We start from the raw sequence: 19392 nt of genomic DNA on the forward strand, positions 1-19392 counted from the left end.
TTGATCTTTTGATTAATTGGTTGTTGATGTTTAACGCCACAGACATCACTATTGGCTATTTCATGGCGGTCAGTATTTAATTTGTAGAGAAGGCGGAGTGTCCGGTGTGAACCACCGACTTTCAGCAGGAAAGGTGACAGTCCTAGTTAATTGAAATTGGAGTCAAATACACCTGCCGCACTGGCTCAGTGTTGACAGGCTAGTTATAACGTAGATGGACGTTATAATAGACCACTCGGCCACCGAGGCCTCTTGATTATTCGAATAACAAAACGTGGATAAAAGAATGTATAATCAAATCCAGTTACCACTTACATATTAGAAAGCATTATTTGTATTTGTTCAATCAAGAGAGGTAAATATAACGACATCAATGTGTATGATTTACTTACCTAGAGCTGAGTATGAACACTGAAACATATAGACAAAGAAGATTATAAATGTAGTATTAACCGTGTCGTTCGTCATTGTACATTTATATATATTAAATGGTTTGTTCACTTAAATATAAACAATTTCACCACCACATGGACAACATGTTTCGAACTGTATGTGCCATCCATGAATGAATTATGAAAGAATTTTAAAATTTTAAAACAGTGGATAGTCATAAGAATTCTCGCTACATTGAAGACCCATTGGTTGCCTTCGGCTGTTGTTTGCTCTATGGTCGGGTGGTTGTCGCTTTGACATATTCACCATTTCCTTTCTCAATTTTATAAGAACAAGAAATTACCGATATCAAAACTTTTCCGCAAACCTGAGCAAGATGAAATGATATATTTTATTACGAAACTTTATAATAAAAGTGGCACAGTTTTAGCCGTAAAAGAAGTTCCTTTCGGAAATTGCATTGTTTTTATTTACAGAAGTGCAACCTACAATATTTCATCAGTGCAATGAACAGCAATGTTTCATTCTGAAAAAGATATTTATCAGTCCTTTCTATTTTAGGAAATTTTAAATCTCGATTTGAGTTCTTTTGTTTTGATTAGATTTGCTTTACTTTTTGTTTTTGTGTTTACTCAATGTTTCTTAGTGTTGAGAGAAGATATAAAATGTTGTTCTGTAACGTTGTTAAAAAGGGAACCCCTCTTTTAACTCGGAGTTGAGAATATTTTTTTTATTTTTTTTTCTAAACAAAACAAAAATATTCGGATTCCCGACTTTGAAGTAAAAAATCATTATATCAGCGAGAAGAAAAACAACATTCTTATTGAGACATTTCAATCAATTTAATAGTCACTTCTTTAAAAAAATAAACAGTGTTATGATTTCGTGGTACGAACACTATATTTAGAATGAAAGAAAAACATACTACCAACCACCCTGTCCCTCGGCTGATAAGCACGTAGTACGTTACGTTACAAACTAGTAGATTCCTGTTTATTTGACCTACCTGACATTCAACTTGTACAAATTGAAATATCAAAATCACTAGTTCAATTAGTCTATGCATGACACCTTCAAATCTGAAAAAAAGCAACTATAAAACAGAAATAGTTTATGATTGTGTATAATTTTTAATAATCTCGAATTGAATACCAGCTGATTTCTAGAATGTAGGACAGAAAGTCACAGGACAAAAAGTCACAGACAAAAAGTCACGGACAAAAAGTCACAGGACAAAAAGTCACAATTCATTTTTTCTGATTATTTTCTTTAAAGAAAAACAGCTTATTTCTACAAAAATATTTTTGTATTTTTCTTTAACTATTGTATATATACCAACTTTGTAAACAAATAAAATAAAATTTATCAAAAATATATAAAAGATAATCAAATAATTGTTAAAAAAACAAAATGTCAAAGTGGCTTGGCACTTAAATGGCTTCATTGTGCCAAGAAATATATCTTTTGCATGATTAAAATTAAATAATTCTTGATTTTTCAAGTATAATGACACATTTCCTAAACTTTAATTTGAATATATGTATTAAAAAGTAAATATTTCAAGATATTTCTCTTATAAATTCAAACAATTGTCAACAAATTATTTGTGACTTTTTGTCCTGTGACTTTTTGTCCTACCAAATTTGTGACTTTATGTCCTGTGACTTTTTGTCCTGTGACTTTCTGTCCGTTTACCAATTTCGACACCTGTCTTTTTTTTTTTAAATGAACGATGCCCTCTAGATGTATCACTTTGTTTATTTGCTGTTGTTAGGTTGCTGTCTCGATCATTTATGCATCTATCCTCTTTTATTCATATGTATTATAGTTGGCAACTAGCACCAGTTGCTCTATGGTCTAGTCTGACTAGTAAGTTATAAACCATAGTCTCATTTTATATCTTGATTATTTGGAGGGCATGCAAAAGAATGTCTTATATTGAGTTTGAAACAACAAAAAAGAACATTTTAGAGCCTTTTATCCGTCAACTTATCAATATAGTCAGGTTCAACGAGTTCATATTGTTTGCAAATGATTCAGTATTAGATACAGAACAAAGGTAACAAAAACAGGCTGGTAACAACCGTCACCGTATAGTTTTTCTGCATGAGTAGTCAAGTCAAGTTCGATGCGATAGACGAGGACCTTGGCCTGACTACAAGTACAGACAAAACTATACAGCTGGTTGTTACCATTCCGTTTCTTTTGTTACGTTTGTTTTGTTTTTGACTTATATGACGATTTAATTAGAAAACAATACATTTTGCATTTAAAAGACGATGGCTTAATTAAAAAGATTGAACATAAATTTGCATACCGGTTTATGTACTACGATGTTTGTAGATATTTAATCTTAATAAATAAGGGGTTTTGCGATAACACTAGCACTTCTCACGTCTATAAATTGTGTGCGAATAAAATTATTGCTTATTTCTTTGATACATATCAGTGAAGAGGAGTACATTGAAAAGTTGGGAGGGGGACTTCTTAAAGTGGCAAGTTAAAAAAAGACCTTTGATCTATATTTTCTACATAATAGTCTAATAATAGCCAGAGGCCCTAAGCCGGGAATGTCACAGTATATATACCCTGTCTGAGACCTGAATTACACATATATTACGGATTATCCCTGTCGTAATGGTTTTTTTTTCCAGTGCCAGGTATTTGTTAAACATTCAAAATGCACTGAGCATATATATTCATTACAAGTTTATTTTTTCTTAATATTTTGAGTATCCATTTAAGTGCCAGTCTTTGTAAGGATCAGGCAATTTAGAAAAAAATTCAAAACATGGCCGATAAAAACCCACCGACCTAACCATCCTATTTTGAAGTTACCCTCATCCTGAGTTAGAAGTGGTAGGTCTTTTGATTCTGCGTGTCTGGTAATTCGAGAAATCTCCAGTTAACTTTTTGTTAGAATGATAGCAAATTACGGAGTTACAGATGGATGCAGTCCTAACCTGTACAGCAAGTTAACTTGATAACCAGTCATTTCGACTGGTCAAAGTTAACCTATGACCAAATTTAGGACTGCTCTGGCCAGTCCTAGGACCAAAATCTAGTTAACTTGAAAAGCGGACTTGGTCCTAGGACTGTTTTTATGTCTGCCAAAAAGTTAACTTCGAAACAGGTCCGCTATTGATATAAGTTAACTTCGAACCAGTCCTGTCGTAAAGTTAACATAAGTTAACTTCGAAACCAGTCCTGCCATAAAGTTAACATAAGTTAACTTCGAGACCAGTCCTGCCACAAAGTTAACTTTTGCTTTGACAAATCCGATCGAAACCAGACCTGTTCCCAAGTTAACTTTTGACTGGTCTGCTCAACACTAAGTTAACTTGTAACCAGGACCGCTCTACATCGATTTTTTAAAAATATTTTTTAATATCTTTGTTTCGTAGTATAAACATCGAAAACAGTAAAACTAATACTTCCGTTATATATAAACAGGATTTAATACAAATATTTGAAAATAAAGTTCGCATAAAACGTTGCTTGAAACACAAATTTATCTGTGATCTGCCAATCTATAAATTAAAAAACGATCTTGGTTACAATGATAACGGGCACTGAATATATATTCCAAATTCAACCATATTTGCACTTTATTTATATGTATATCTATGAAAGAGCGTATTTTAGAGGAATACATCATTTTAACACATGACTACAAATTTTTTTTCGCATAAATTTAGGGTGCCAGCATGTCCTCCTTTTATTCAAAATATTGATGCATAAAAAATTTAGTTACGTTTTGATACCTCATGCTGACTTGTACAACAAAATTATTTGACCACGTTGACCAAAACTGACCATGTGAGCACTTTTATTCATAAATCTATATACCAGCATACTAAATCAGCAAATTTTTTCAAATTTTTGTTTGCATAAATTTAGGGTGCCTTCATGTCCTCCTTTTATTCAAAATTTTGATACGTAACAAAATTTCAGTAGTTTTGATACCTCTTGCTGACTTGTGCAACAAAATTATTTGACCGTGTTGACCAAAACTGACCATGTGTGCACTTTTTTTTATAAATCTATACACCCGCATAGTAAATCAGCCATATTTTTTCAAATTTTTGTTCGCATAAATTTAGGGTACCAGCATGTCCTCCTTTTATTCAAAATTTTGATACGTAACAAAATTTCAGTAGTTTTGATACCTCATACTGACTTGTACAACAAAATTATTTGACTGCATCAACTAAAACTGACCATATGTGTACTTTAATTTGTAAATCTATATACCAGCATAGTAAATCAGCCATATTTGTTATGTCAGGATTCAATGTATATTACAATGGACAGCAATATTGCTATACAATAACAACAATTTTTTGTTCGCATAAATTTAGGGTGCCAGCATGTCCTCCTTTAATTCAAAATATTGATACCTAACAACATTTCAGTAGTTTTGATACCTCATGCTGACCATGCTGATTGTACAACAAAATTATTTGACCGCATCAACTAAAACTGACCATATGTACACTTTGATTTGTAAAGTTATATACCTGTATAGTAAACCAGCCATATCTTTTGTGTTAGGATTCAATGTACAATACAATGGACAGCAATATTGTAATACAATAACAACAAATTTTTGTTCGCATAAATTAAGGGTGACAGCATGTCATCCTTTTATTCAAAATATTAATACGTAACACAATTACAGTAGTTTTGATACCTCATGCTGACTTGTCCGGCAAAATTATTTGACTGCATCTTTTTAAACTGACCATATGTGCACTTTAATTTGTAAATCTATATATATCCGCATAGTAAATCAGTCATATTTTTTATGTCAGGATTCAATGTATAATACAATGGACAGCAATATTGCAATACAATAACAACAAATTTGTGTTCGAATAAATTTAGGGTGCCAGCATGTCCTCCTTTTATTCAAAATATTGATACGTAACAAAATTTCAGTAGATATGATACCTCATGCTGACTTTTAACAACAAAATGATTTGACTGCATTGACCAAAAACTGACCTGCATATGTGCACTTTAATTTAAAAATCTATATACCATGTATACCCGCATAGTAAATAAGCCATATTTTTTATGCCAGGATTCAATGTATAATACAATGGACAGTAATATTGCAATATAATAACAACAAATTTTTGTTCGCATTAATTTTGGAATTCAGCATGTCCTCCTTTTATTCAAAATATTGATACGTAACAAAATTTCAGTAGATATGATACCTCATGCTGACTTATACAACAAAATTATTTGACTGCATCGACCAAAAACTGACCTGCATATGTGCACTTTAATTTAAAAATCTATATATATCCGCATAGTAAATCAGCCATATTTTTGATTCAATGTATAAAATAAATGACCGCTGTTGGGATGGCGCCTAATTATGTCTGCTCCTGGCACTCCTGTGAACATGTTAGTAGGGAGGCAAATGTAAGCAATAAGGAAAACAATTAATGCAATTTTTTTTCCGCATACATTGAGAATGTCAGCGTTTCATCTCTGTATTCATAATATTGAACAGTCACTAGGGTGTGTAAAACGAAACTATTAGGCCGCATCATCCAAGTACATGTACCAACACTGACATGTCTGAATATTCATTTGTGACTTTTAATAAAAAATGTATTTGAGGTTCTCTTCTGAATAGTATACTGTTAATCTATTATGGCGGTTGATTGATTTTGTTTGTAGTTAAACGTCAAGTGACAACTGTTTCATTCATGTGCACAAATCTCTCGACAAATCTGACGAATATAGCTCCCCTTAATTTTTATTTTCTAGTGCATTTCAACCAAACGATAACTTGAATTACCAAAACAAGAAAAGGAAACGAATATTATATTCGTGCACCATTATACAATTTGAACATAAATTAATGCCAACTTGAGTGGGTTCTGTTTGTCATGTTTTCACCACTGCCTGATGCACCTTTTTTATCTTGACAATTTTTTTTCCGTTAAGAAAATGTTTTCAATAAAGTGTTTATATTTCATGTTTTGTGTTTGTATGTGTGTGTGGCTTTTGTTTTTTTACAACACACATATAAGAAAATTATTAAAAGATAATAACGGTTTCAATGCATCACTTTTTTACTAGTACTTTCACTGCTTCCGCAGATCTTCAGGTAATGTGACTTGTATATAATAATAAATAAAACAATTGATTGACGTTAACAATAGTATGACGTTAACAAATACAAGGGAGACTACTAATGTCATTTTAAGACTTTAAAATGTTAGTACGTTAAAATTAGAATATCATTTATCATTTAATCGCGGGTTGAGAATGTTTATGAATAATTCTTCTTTCTTCCTCCGGAGAAAATCATTTTGACGATTGACCATATACAATGGAAATAATTTAAATCGTCCATTAGAACAACGATGGAAACGGTCGTTTGCCCTGATGAGTGTTAAATCTTCATGGTTGGTATGCTGTCTATGTAAAGTCATTCTAGTCCGCAGTTAATTTTTTGTCTCTCCAACATAGAATTCCTCACAATTTGAACATATGATAGAATAGATGACGTTTGAACTTTTACAAGACATATTTTGCTTAACAGTAAAATGTTTTCCATTTTTGAAATAAATTGAACTTCCTTCTATTAAATTTGGACAAGTCATACAACGTTTATCGGTACATTTTTTTACAATTGGCACAGTTTCATTAAAGTCAAATTTTGAAGATTTTGAAAAAAAGGCAGGATGAGACACTTTGCAAAAAAAAAGGCAGGATGACAATTTAGTTAAAATAAGTCAGGATAAACTAATAAAAAAAAGGCAGGACCGAATAGAGTGAAAAATAAAAAGGCAGGACAGAGATTACAACTAAAAAAAAATGCAGCCCCAAACCCCCCCCCCCCCCATAAAAATCAAATGGTAGCTCCCTAAATATGAAATCTTACACTGACACACCCAATCCGAGTGGGATAACTATTTTACATCCCAGCTCTTGGGATCTAACACCTGTTAATTTACTGTTTTACTGTCGTACAACAGTTGTTTTATTTTGACAAATTGCATGCATTAAGAATATCTACCAGTCAATTACGGTCGATAAAACGTCGTTCAGTGCTATACCGCAAGGTTAATGAGTCACTTTTAGTACATTTATATTAAATCGATCTTGAAATATGTATATAAAACTTTCCCGTGCAACTTTCAACTTTTTTAATTTGTGTAAAATTGTTGAAATTGTGTAAATTTCACTTTTTCGGCAATTTCAGTTCCTAGATTTTCTTGCCTGCTTAAGTGGCAACACTCATCCAAAATAGATATATTTTCACTTCCTAACTCCGTACTAGTGCGTTTTGTTTAAGGTAACCAGTAGACAAAAAATGAGAAACAAAACAATTGAGAAAATTGATTCTTTTATGATATTCATTATCTCCAAAAATGAAGAGAATAATAATGGATTGAATACTAGTAGTCATACCAAAGTGGTAACGTTTTGATACAACCCTGCGGAAGTGTTACGGTCGCCAACACGATCTGGTGAGCCGTTATGGAATATCTAAGTCACAGGTGACCTCGAAGATATTCCAAATGTCCTAACCACGATCCCTTCATCCTGCCCTCTTTTACTGAATTGTGACATCACCGAATGAGACTCAACAACGAATGTGTCTTTATCATGAGAAACACGACGGGTAGTACTAGGGGAGCAGGAGCCGCTTTATAGCACCGGAGATTCCTAGTCTTGGACTTTGATACAATATTCTCAATACCGTAAGCGAACTTCCGGTTCGAATATAGTTATATTTGAATTGAAGCTTGCAAAATCGAAAATATTTCTTCAGGATTCCAGGTTACGGAGATCCCTCGAGTTTTGTATACGGTTCGTGTTGCACAGTCTTTAGTTTTCTCTCTAGTGTTTTGTGAACTTGTTTGTTTTTCTTCGTCTTTCTTTTCTTTGCCATGCAGTGTTGAAGTTTCTTTCGACATCACTTGGTATCTTCAGCCTCTCGGGTTGTTTTTGTTAATTTGATACCGTAAGCTATCTATAAATACCATATTGCTAAGTCTTTTTGAACTATTGAAAATAGGATTGGAATGCCTATAGTTCTGTAAGTGTATGACGTACGATATATTTGGTGACGTGGACTTAAGATCTTTACGGTGGCTAAGTTAATTCGTTGACGTTATTAATCGGTATCTTGTTTATCCTAACAGCATAATAATCAAAGTACTGAAGTACTGACATCGGGTGATCGCAAGTTCTTGTAGATGATCACAAGCAATTGTCTCAGAAAAAAAAATCACATCTCTATACCTGAAAGTGAGGTTAATGAACAAAGATATATATTTTTCTGAAACAAGTTCGTGCGTGGATGATGACTAAATAACAGGGAATTCGACCTCACCGTAATAACTATTTAAGGAATGACTGTAATATTTTTTCTGTCTATGAAGAAATAACATAAAAAATTTGGTGCACACTGAATAACACGCGTAGCGAGTTATTTAACAGTGTACACCACATTTTTTATGTTATTTTGAATAGACAGAACAAATCTTACAGTCATTTCTTATAATTTAATTCTAAATTCCATTTTAAACCGTAGAAAACCATGAAAAAACGTTGATGACGTCAAGGTCACATGACTAAAGTATGTCTATGGGCTGATAACAAAATAACGTCAGCCAATCAGAAGACGCTTAACATCCAAAATTAAATTATTATATTGTAGTGATACAAATCAGTATACACCTGCCGGGTATGTTGTTATATATCATGTATATTAATATTTGTATATAGCAGTAACATGTATATATAATTTTCAACCATTTGTATATCATTCTATTCTAATATTCTAATAATACTGCAGTGCAAGTGCATGGTGGACACTCATCTGTAATTATAACTCGATTTTTCTAATAGATTGGATTTAAGTAGGCATTCATATTATCCCGCAAAACGTTCTTAATATATTCTTCCGCATGCGATAACACAATTTTTCTGTACGTGTGCATAGATATTAATGATGTTTTACTTATATTTCTAACGACAAAACATTTTCATATTAATTAATTTATGTTCTAAAAAAATATTTTTATCCGTATTCATTGAAGAAATGAATTGATAACAAGCGATAAGGAATGTTATATTGCACTCGATGATGTCCGCATATTTATAGATCGGTTACCAGTCAAAAACGACAGTTACTTAAGTAGAAATCTCTCTGGCAACAATACATCGGAATGCCCTCACGGTCAACGCGATGTAAAAAGCACTTTTCTGCTAATTAGATTTCCTAGTTTTCAAAGATTGCATTACATTTATCATATAAATATAAGAAGATGTGTAGGATTGACAATTAAAAACAACTCTCCAGAAGAGATTAAATGACACAGAAATTAACAACTATCGATCGCTGTACGTCCTTCAACGGCCTTTATCGTGTTTATTTAAGAAAAACATTGAAGAATAAAACGTTAATTTACATTCAACATTGATAAGACTACGTAAGATGTAGCACTATTTAATTCCTTTATGAATACAATAGTATTGATGTTATGGAGAAACATGATGCATTCATGAGTTAAATCTTCTTAAATTCTAATCAAATTAATGCATTTAAAATGCATTTTGTGGATGCGTGTAATATTTAGTATAAATAGCTATTACGACATTCGTGTATCAATATTATATGTTATTCAGGTCTCAGACAGGGTATTTACTGTGACATTCCCGGCTTAGAGTTTATATCCCCTGAGCCGAAGGCGAAGGGTATATAAGCCCTAAGCCGGGACTGTCACAGTATATACCCTTTCTGAGACCTGAATTAGACATATTTACGGATTACCCCTGACTTAATGTTATTTTCCAGTGCAGGTATTTGTTGACAACACATATATACTGAAAAACCCAACCTGATATGTTCGGCATACGTGAAGCATTTTCTAATTTGCTGTGAACATAATTTTATCGTGTATGTAATAATTTATAATAACACTTTTAACATCAAATTAAAGTATTAAAAGTGTTAATTGCGTAATTTGGTATCAACAATGTATTATTGACTGAAGCACGTCATTATTTTCCCTCTGTGAACCTCTGACAGTCTGATAGCTTATGACTACGTCACATAGTAACCGGTGTTATGATGACGTTTTTGAGGTTCCAATTGGGGATAAAAACGTCGTATATACCCCGGCAGTTTCCTGAATATATACTGACATCTCTGTGTTGTTATCCAATCAGAAACCTCGACACATTTGTAATCCGTAATATATCTATATATGCAAACTATTTTATAATACCGTATGTAACTCTGAAAAAAAATACATATTACCTTTCTTCAAATGTATGTATAAAAAGATTCATTATATATTTGTCCCCATGAAATCGAAAAACTGTAACATTTCTAAATCCTTCGAGAACTCTATATCAATTTTATATATATATTGAATAGTTTGATTTTGTCTGATTAATGTACGTAGTAAACCTTGAGCCATGTTATCCCCTGAAAAATAGACAGTTTCAGTTTTTATATATTTTTTGGATTATTGAAAAATAATAACGCAATTAGCACCAACGATTTTTAAATTTTGACAATAGAGAGATTCGTAAATGAATGTACCACGAAGGCTTCTATATATATAGTTTACGTCTATGGATTTTAACTTCAATTTTAATACAATTCTTTCATTGTTAGATAGTCATATAAATATCAAGATGTCAACACTTACGCAGAAGGTCTTTGTATATTTTATTAATTAAATTTCTGAAAATAACAGATATTTTTTTCTTTTTTTTTTTTTTATTAAAATGAAAGTTTAACAAAAAAAACTGACAGATATTGGAAACATACAATAACAATTTTGATGTATCACAGTTATTTTCAAACAATTTATTTAAAAAATTATTCAATTAAGCGATTTAATTATATTAGGCTAAAACTAATACACTTTTTTTTTAATTAAAACTGTTCGTAACAAGAGCTAAATAAAATCGGTCAAATAAAACTTAAAAAATAAAACAACGAATAAATCTTTAACCTCCGTAAACAGAATTCGTTACGGTTCTAACGAGAAATCTCGTGGTTTAGGCTTCACTGTGAACTGAAAAGCTAATGGCGAAAAGAGAACTGGAAGACAATAATTCAATAGAAGTATATTTCGGAAGATTTTGATTGGATAAAGGATTATCTTTTACAAGATCGTCCATTTACACTTGTTTATAGCTAACCAAGAACAGAAAATATAGTCAACTTGTTTTTTTTTCTAAATTTGAAGTTTTATATAATGTTTATCGATTTTACCTTATTTAAACTTAATACATAATTATATTCATAATCAGTGATATGAATCATCAAAACTTTCGCAAGATTTCTTATCCAGCCACTTTAAAAAGGGGGCGGGGGTTCCGACCCCCGGAACACCATGAAACTTTCACATATTTTATAAAAAAGAAATCGAAAAACGGGGTTCCGATCCCGTAACCCACCCCTCCAATTGGTTCCGCCAATGAAGGAGGAACTAGTGTATGACTGGTTTTTAAAAGAAACGTTTAATGAAAAAATTCAACAATGACCCTTGGTTCGAACGCGTGAGTTTATTTTTTCACATATATAGATTACTTCTACTAGCCTATTGTGCATACCATTACACTAAAACATTTTTATATTAACACCATAGAAAAAGGGGGCGACAAGACAACGTTTGGAATGGGACTTGTAAATAGTTTATGCGTTAACCATATATGTAGCTTTGTAAAGAAGGCCCGTTGTCCCAAGCTGCCTCTCCATTTCTGAAACCACCTCTGGTACCATTTAATTGAACGTACATAATATATAGAAATGAAGATGTGGCATGGGTGCAAGTGAGACAACTCTCCATCCCAGTCACAATGTGTTAAACGTAAAAAAATATATGTCAAAGTACGGCCTTCAGCACGGAGCCTTGGCTCACACCGAACAGCAAGCTACATAGAGCCCCAAAATCGACGGTCTAATCTATATAAAAACGAGAAACGAGAAACTAGAAACACTTATGAAGCACATCAACAAACGACAACCACTAAACAACATACTCCTGACTTAGGACAGACCTAAACGAATGCAGCGGGTTTTAAAGTTTTAATAGGCAACAACTTTAACCATAACCTGAAAGAGTAGTGTAACATTACATCATAGAAAGACACACTATAAAATATCAATTGAAATGACTTATTTCGATCAAAAGGACATATTATCAAAAACAAGTAAACATACACTGAACAAATAAATTTGATCTATGACACAACATAAATACAATAATAAAAAGTAAGGCCTTTTTACTTTTTATCTTCATCTTATATTCATTTTTTTTTTTTTTATTTTGCCATTATGTGGAACGCCTTTAATTTGAACTTTACATTTTGATACTCCGATATGCCTTTTAGTTTGGTAAAATACTGACCTTGCGAGAGCCTCGTGGGTAGCCAAGGTCACCAAACACCCACTAGCAGTAGTTATTTGATAATCGATGCAGCAGATAATCGATGCATATGTTACGATTATCGTTGATGCATTCATGTCTCTCCACTTCTTACCTGAATAATACTTTATACCTTTAAAGAACTTGCTCTTTAGAATTTTATGTCTTTTTTACAGTTCACAGAGAAAAAGACCATGAAATTATAATTTGACTTTATTATGTAATCCCATTATCGGAAGTCTTAATTCTTCTTTTTTAACATAAAAGAACTGAGTGCATTCAATAAAATCAAAGATGAACTAGATCTTATATTCATGATATTATGTAGAATTCTATTCATTTTGTGGGTTTAAGAATAGAATCAGCCGGTACATTCCGAAAATAGTTCCTGAATATAATTATTCTGTAGGATTGAATATTGATCAATATCGTTATTCTGTTGTGAATAAACTCATCATAGATACCAGAATTAAATTTTGCATTTACGCCAGACGCGCGTTTCGTCTACAAAAGACTCATCAGTGACGCTCGAATCCAAAAAAGTTTAAAAGGCCAAATAAAGTACGAAGTTGAAGAGCATTGAGGACCAAAATTCCTAAGAGTTTTGAAAAGGACAAGATAATATATATATTAGACGAACTATATACAACTCGTCTAAACATCAACCCAACAATGTTAGATCTGTAAATTTGCTTTCGCATATATGTCGTGTACAAATTGCAATTTTGTACATTTCATTACATATGTAGAAATATTGTACATTTTATAGCTTGCACAATGCAAAAATACAATTTATAACATGTACAAAAGTATCTCAGCATGGATAAAATAATGCATTTTCATTCTTTATAGAAACGAGTTTTGTTTACTTGTTGCTACAAGACAGAGACACGTGACACCTAGAGTTGTACATGTACAAAACTTGCATTCTTCTACATTTACAACTACCAGACTACCAGACTTACAGTTGCAATTCTTACATTGACAATGCACAAACCTTGCTCTCCACTCAATGATATCTGACGAACTATCTTTCTCACACGCATATCACTCATTGGGACTTCTGACGCATCTAAAGTACTGCTTCAGAAGGGCTCTTTCTTTGCAAGTTTAGTTGCAATTTTTGCCTGCTCAACATTTCTATCCTCTCTTTATGAAGACAGGGTGGTCTATACAGAGGAATTCTTCCTCGACATATCAAGGATTTCATATATATATCATCGGTCTAAAATGTTGATGCTAAAATATATTGTAGTATTTTGTTTTATTAGTTCACAGATATGTAGTTTTACTTTGAAGGTAAATGTTAATATAACAAGGGGATCTCTAACGTTATTAAAACGGAGGTTTAAAATATTTATGCTATTACCCAGTCAACAGACTAACAGTGGGCCAACGTTGGCAAATTGTCGGCTCGTTGGTCGACCGTTGGTGTTTGCTGCACAACCTTGGCCCAACGTTGGCAAATTGTCGGTCCGTTGGTCGCAAGTTTATGTTGGCTGAACAACATTGGCCCAACGTTGGCAAATTGTCGGTACATTGGCCGCACGTTGGTGTTGGCTGCACAACATTGGCCCTACGTTGGTCTGTTGTTGTAAAGTGTTGTAAATCCATATTATTATCTCATGCTGGTTATAAAAAATCGGGAAAATGTTGGCATTATGTTAGTCGCAACATAGGGCCGATATGAAATTTGGTTAATAAAAATTGATTATGAAATATTTTACGCTTTATTTCTCTTGGGAGGCGGATAATTTCGATTGTTAGCTGCATGCTCTAGAAAAGTTAATGTTACACCGAAAGTGTTTATCAACTGAAATTACATTTACATGTTTACAACTCTATGTTGGGCCAATGCTGGCCCAACGTTGATCATATATTATACCCTATATATAAGCCAGGTAAAATTTATCGACTGGAATATTATTATTGTAATAAAAAAAAATGTATATCGTTAACATAGATTGCCTGGTTAAAAGTTTAAATTTATTGCAATCATTATTTATAATAACTTTATTCATTAAGGTTTATGTACCCTTCTGTAGCCATTTTTGTACGAACTTTTCAAACTTCAATTGTATCAAAACTACAGATATAATGAATAATAGACATAGGCCATTTTGTACATATTCCAAGGGGAAACTTGATGCAAAGCATTATTTTTTACTGTTCCATTGCATTTAATAGAAAAAGAGGACTTTGTGGCAAATAAATTAAGATTTTTATAGAAAATCCACAGCCTTTATCCTTGTACTCTCATATTTGGCAATTTGATGACTGATAGATATAGGATTATTGCATGCAGTGCTAGCATTGATTTCCTTAAAACAAGTTTATAAATGTAGTTATTGGTTAAGACAAGTATAAATATGGCCAAAATCAAGTACACCTTTTAGGGTGCGCTCGACTTTAGTGACTCAGCACGAGGTGTTTTGGAATTTACAGGTTACTTAGAACTTTTTGTAAAAAAATAAACACTAGCACATCATAGAAAATCAAGTGAGTAATTTATGTTTCAAATTTTATAACAAAAATCTCTGTATTAAAGGCTGTGGATTTTCTATAAAAATCTTGATTTATTTGCCACAAAGTCCTCTTTTTCTATCAAATGCAATGAAACAGTAAAAAATAATGCTTTACATCAAGTTTTCCCTTGGAACATGTACTAAATGGCCTATCTCTATTATTTATTATATCTTTAGTTTTGATACAATTGAGGTTTGAAAAATTCGTACAAAAATGGATACAGAAGGGTACATAAACCTTAAACTTTGTGAAACATAATAATTTAGCAATTATATGCAGAGTGATATTTGATACAGCCAGTCTGTTAATCAAGCACATTCTGATAAGGTTGACCATATGTTCGACAAATTTCAAAGATAGTTGCTATGGTAATTAAGTTTATAAGAAATCTGAATGTAATGGGATGGTCACTTTTGTGGTTATTTCCTGTTGTGTATTTGTAAGAAAGCAGTAAAACGAAGAAAACAATAGAGAAAATCATATCATCTGAGGTTTAAAGAGAAAGAAAGTAACATATGTAAGTTGTAACTTTAAAAAATCTAAATACGATTAAGAATGACAAATACAATATTATTTTATAATCTGAGGGATGTTGTTAAAAATTAAAACATTGTATTAATTTCTATCATTTTATAATGTTTATCTTGAAGTTTATACGTTTCGGGCGAAATATTTTCTAGATTTTAACTCATTTCAGTCCTATTAATCATAATGAAAATATTTCAAATATTTGCCAATGAACATTAGTATCTTCAAACAAATTGTAAATTACCAATATTTTAATAGCTTTTTTTCTAAAATCTATAACGATAACATTTATGACCATTACTGAAGTTAATGGAAAAAATCTGTCTTAAGATGTACCTTATTCCGTATACATATAATGTTTCAGAAATGTGGTATAATGATTTCGACTTCATTGAAATATAAATGAATTTGCATGTTTGTTAGTTTTATTGTATTTCTAAATCGCATGCAAACATATACGATATATTTGTGAAAACTGATCATAAATTATACACACTTGCATGTGTAACAGTGTATTAGATATTAAATAGAGTATTTATTTCGTAATCTTATTTACAAATATTATCTAAATTCATTGCAAGAATATGTTGTTATTTGTATATATTTATACGGACTCGGCTGAATTTAGTTTTTTGTCCTAAAAGGGGGGGGGGGTGCGGTAAAAAAACTATACTGCACTGACGTATATTTATAAAAGAAAAAAGACTATAAGTTAGTGTCTGAATTACTTGAAGTAGCTTTTCTTTTTAATATACAATTTTACATTTTAATATAAATTTATAGGTTAGGTCAGGTATTTCAGTACTACAGAAGACAAAATAAATCGGAGTGCAAAAGGAAAAAAAGAGAACTAGGAATAATAAGAATTATTGACAACATCCTAGCTAGAAAATGCATGGGAATGGAGATGGGAAAAAAACATTCTACTATTTGATAGCCCAGAATGAATAACTTTAACATGTTTAAGAAAGTAAGTTAACATAATAGCCATCCTTTATGCTACATCGGATTCCAATTTCACAGATATATACACATAACATGTTTAATACTACCGTTAATGCTAGTGTATTAAGATTTGACTTTGTATTTTTTTTTCAACTAGTTTTATTTATTTACCTAGAACATTTTTTGACAAAGTTTTCTGTAACCATTTCTACACTCAATTGTCCTGCTTAACCTACCTAGCTTGGTGAAGTCTAACCATTATGGTAAACAGCATGCAATATGATTTTTGCCTTGGCTTGTATAGGTTAGAGAAAATATTAAAAAAAGAGTATTTTTTCTAACTATTGTACAAAAATTTAATGTGCCATGACACCAGAAACAATGTATTTTTTTTGTTATTATTTTATTTTTTAGAAGGATTTAATATATTCAAAATATACATACATTGAGTACTCATTTATTCATTACTTTATTACAGAGGCAGTGAAATAACTTACATTTGTATATGAAGATATGCTAAACTGGATAAAGGATTTAAAATAAGAGGGAGCCAAAAATAGTGACAAAACAAAGTGTAGCAGAAAACAAAAGGAAAACTCTTGTGAATAAAAACCATGTTGGAATACAGAACTAGAAAAATAGCTGTATGAAATGAATTATTAATGCCTTAATACAGAGCTTGGATATTTCTACATAAACTGTAATGATATTATGCAAACGGGATAAATGAATTATCATGAATAGACTTTATAATTTTCATTCTAGATCTGATTTAGCAACGTATAGATACAAAGATTTTTTTTAACTTTGCTGTTTGTCTAGCTAATAATAAATTATATTTAATCATACCTTTGTATTTACCTTATTTAAGAAAATTGGGTAACATGGATATGTTGATTGCATTCATTAAAATTTGTAAAATTCAGAAGTACAATTCCTGGAGAGACTGATTGGTTGTTGGTTACTGAAACGTCCATTGGCAAATATTTCATGCATGTTCAGGAAGATGGAGAGAAAGTGGCAAAATACAAAATTTTCGGGTAGTATGTAAGACACAACATGGTATAGTGGATATGGAAAAGCAATAATTGCAACATTTAAAAAAGTAATAGTTTCGCCATTTTGAACCGATATAAGAACCAGGAGTTATTGCAGTTATTGCCTGGAAGGGATTTTAGTATCCTTCATTTGGATAAAAAGGTTTATAGATTGAACCAACAGAGTTCCAACGTTTGCTAACAGTTTGTATGCCTACGTTGGCCAACGTTTGTTCAACATCAGCAAGTACATTTTGTATTATTCCATCATTGGACCAACGTTGGGCCAATGTATTGTATAAAACTTTACAACGTTGTGCCAACGTTTAGCCATCACGTTGAGCCAACATAGGGCCACTTTGCACTTATACATTGGGCCAACGTTTAAAAATAACGTTGGGCCAATGCATGTAGATACGTTGGGCCAAAGTTGTGCCAACGTACCAATGTTGTCTGGGAATATACAAAACATTTTGTTTTATTATTTCACAGATATGCAGTTTTCGTTTGAAGGTAAATGCTACACAACAATCCAGTGGGAAATCTAATGAAAACTAATAAAAGAAAATTACCTCTTCCTATGATAGAGTCGAAAAAATCAATAATAAATTATGCCGGTGACGACACTGATCAAAAGTGATTTAAATTATAACAATTGTACATTTTAAAGAAATTATTTGTTAAAAATAACCTTGCAAATACACAATAATTTATGTTCAGTATTTATCGAGATAATTGCATTAGAAGCTTGTGAAACTGGAATCTAAAAATGCCAATTTTTGCGGCATATTGATAAAACAAATGAAAAAAATCACGTACATACAAGGCCACACCAATTTAATTTCTTGTTCTACGGATTTTTGGACTCCAAAATTTGGGGCGAGCGATTTGAAAATTTTAATAAAAAAAAATAGTAGGTTTTGACAATATTAAAGCTTGATTTATCACTTGTAGTTTGACATTTCTTTAATTTCTGAAGTATTTTTTCCCTGTTCACCACGAAATAATTAAATCTGGTCTATGTATGTGTGACTGACAATGAGACAATTCTCCATCCAAGTCATAATCAGTTTGGGGACAACCCCTTAATGTTATAAATATCCCTTTTACATGTTTTATGAGGGATCAATACAAGTTATAATATATTTGTTTGTACAAAAGGGCTCATATTTTCTCAAAGAACTATAGAATGAAATTCAAAACAGTGTGGCTGTGGCCATTGATTGACACATTAAATTCATCCATTGACTGGGACAATTTACGTGAACGTTTGTCTGTAACGACCACTGTTAAAGACGTTCCTACGATAGACATTTAAACTGTGGGGTCACCAAAGGTTTCTTAACGACTTTAATTATAAATAATTCGAAAAATTAATCAGGAATAACCTTTATGTTTTGATTTATATAATTGGTATAAATCAAACATCATGTTATTTCTGATTATTTTTTCGAATTACTTTATTAAGGTGTTGAGAACCTTTGGTGACCCCATAGTTTAAGTGTCTTTAAAAAAAAAGTACATAGTGAGCAGTGGTC

General features: G+C 31.8%; 1 protein-coding gene across 2 annotated transcripts in view; it reads right to left on the bottom strand.

Annotated features, from left to right (window-relative positions):
- LOC143043458 (sialate:O-sulfotransferase 2-like) overlaps window positions 1–19392 on the bottom strand; it is a 31400-nt gene that overhangs the window by 4275 nt on the left and 7733 nt on the right. For both annotated transcript variants that reach the window (XM_076215748.1, XM_076215747.1), the window contains exons 2-3: window positions 1400–1472; window positions 393–411 (exon numbers count right to left, since the gene is read on the bottom strand). In XM_076215748.1, the coding sequence (XP_076071863.1) occupies window positions 393–411; window positions 1400–1459 (79 nt within the window). In that variant the 5' untranslated portion in view covers window positions 1460–1472. The remainder of the gene's footprint in view (window positions 1–392; window positions 412–1399; window positions 1473–19392) is intronic.

Source organism: Mytilus galloprovincialis, chromosome 8 (genome assembly GCF_965363235.1).
Source record: "Mytilus galloprovincialis chromosome 8, xbMytGall1.hap1.1, whole genome shotgun sequence".
In the NCBI taxonomy this organism is placed as follows: domain Eukaryota; kingdom Metazoa; phylum Mollusca; class Bivalvia; order Mytilida; family Mytilidae; genus Mytilus; species Mytilus galloprovincialis.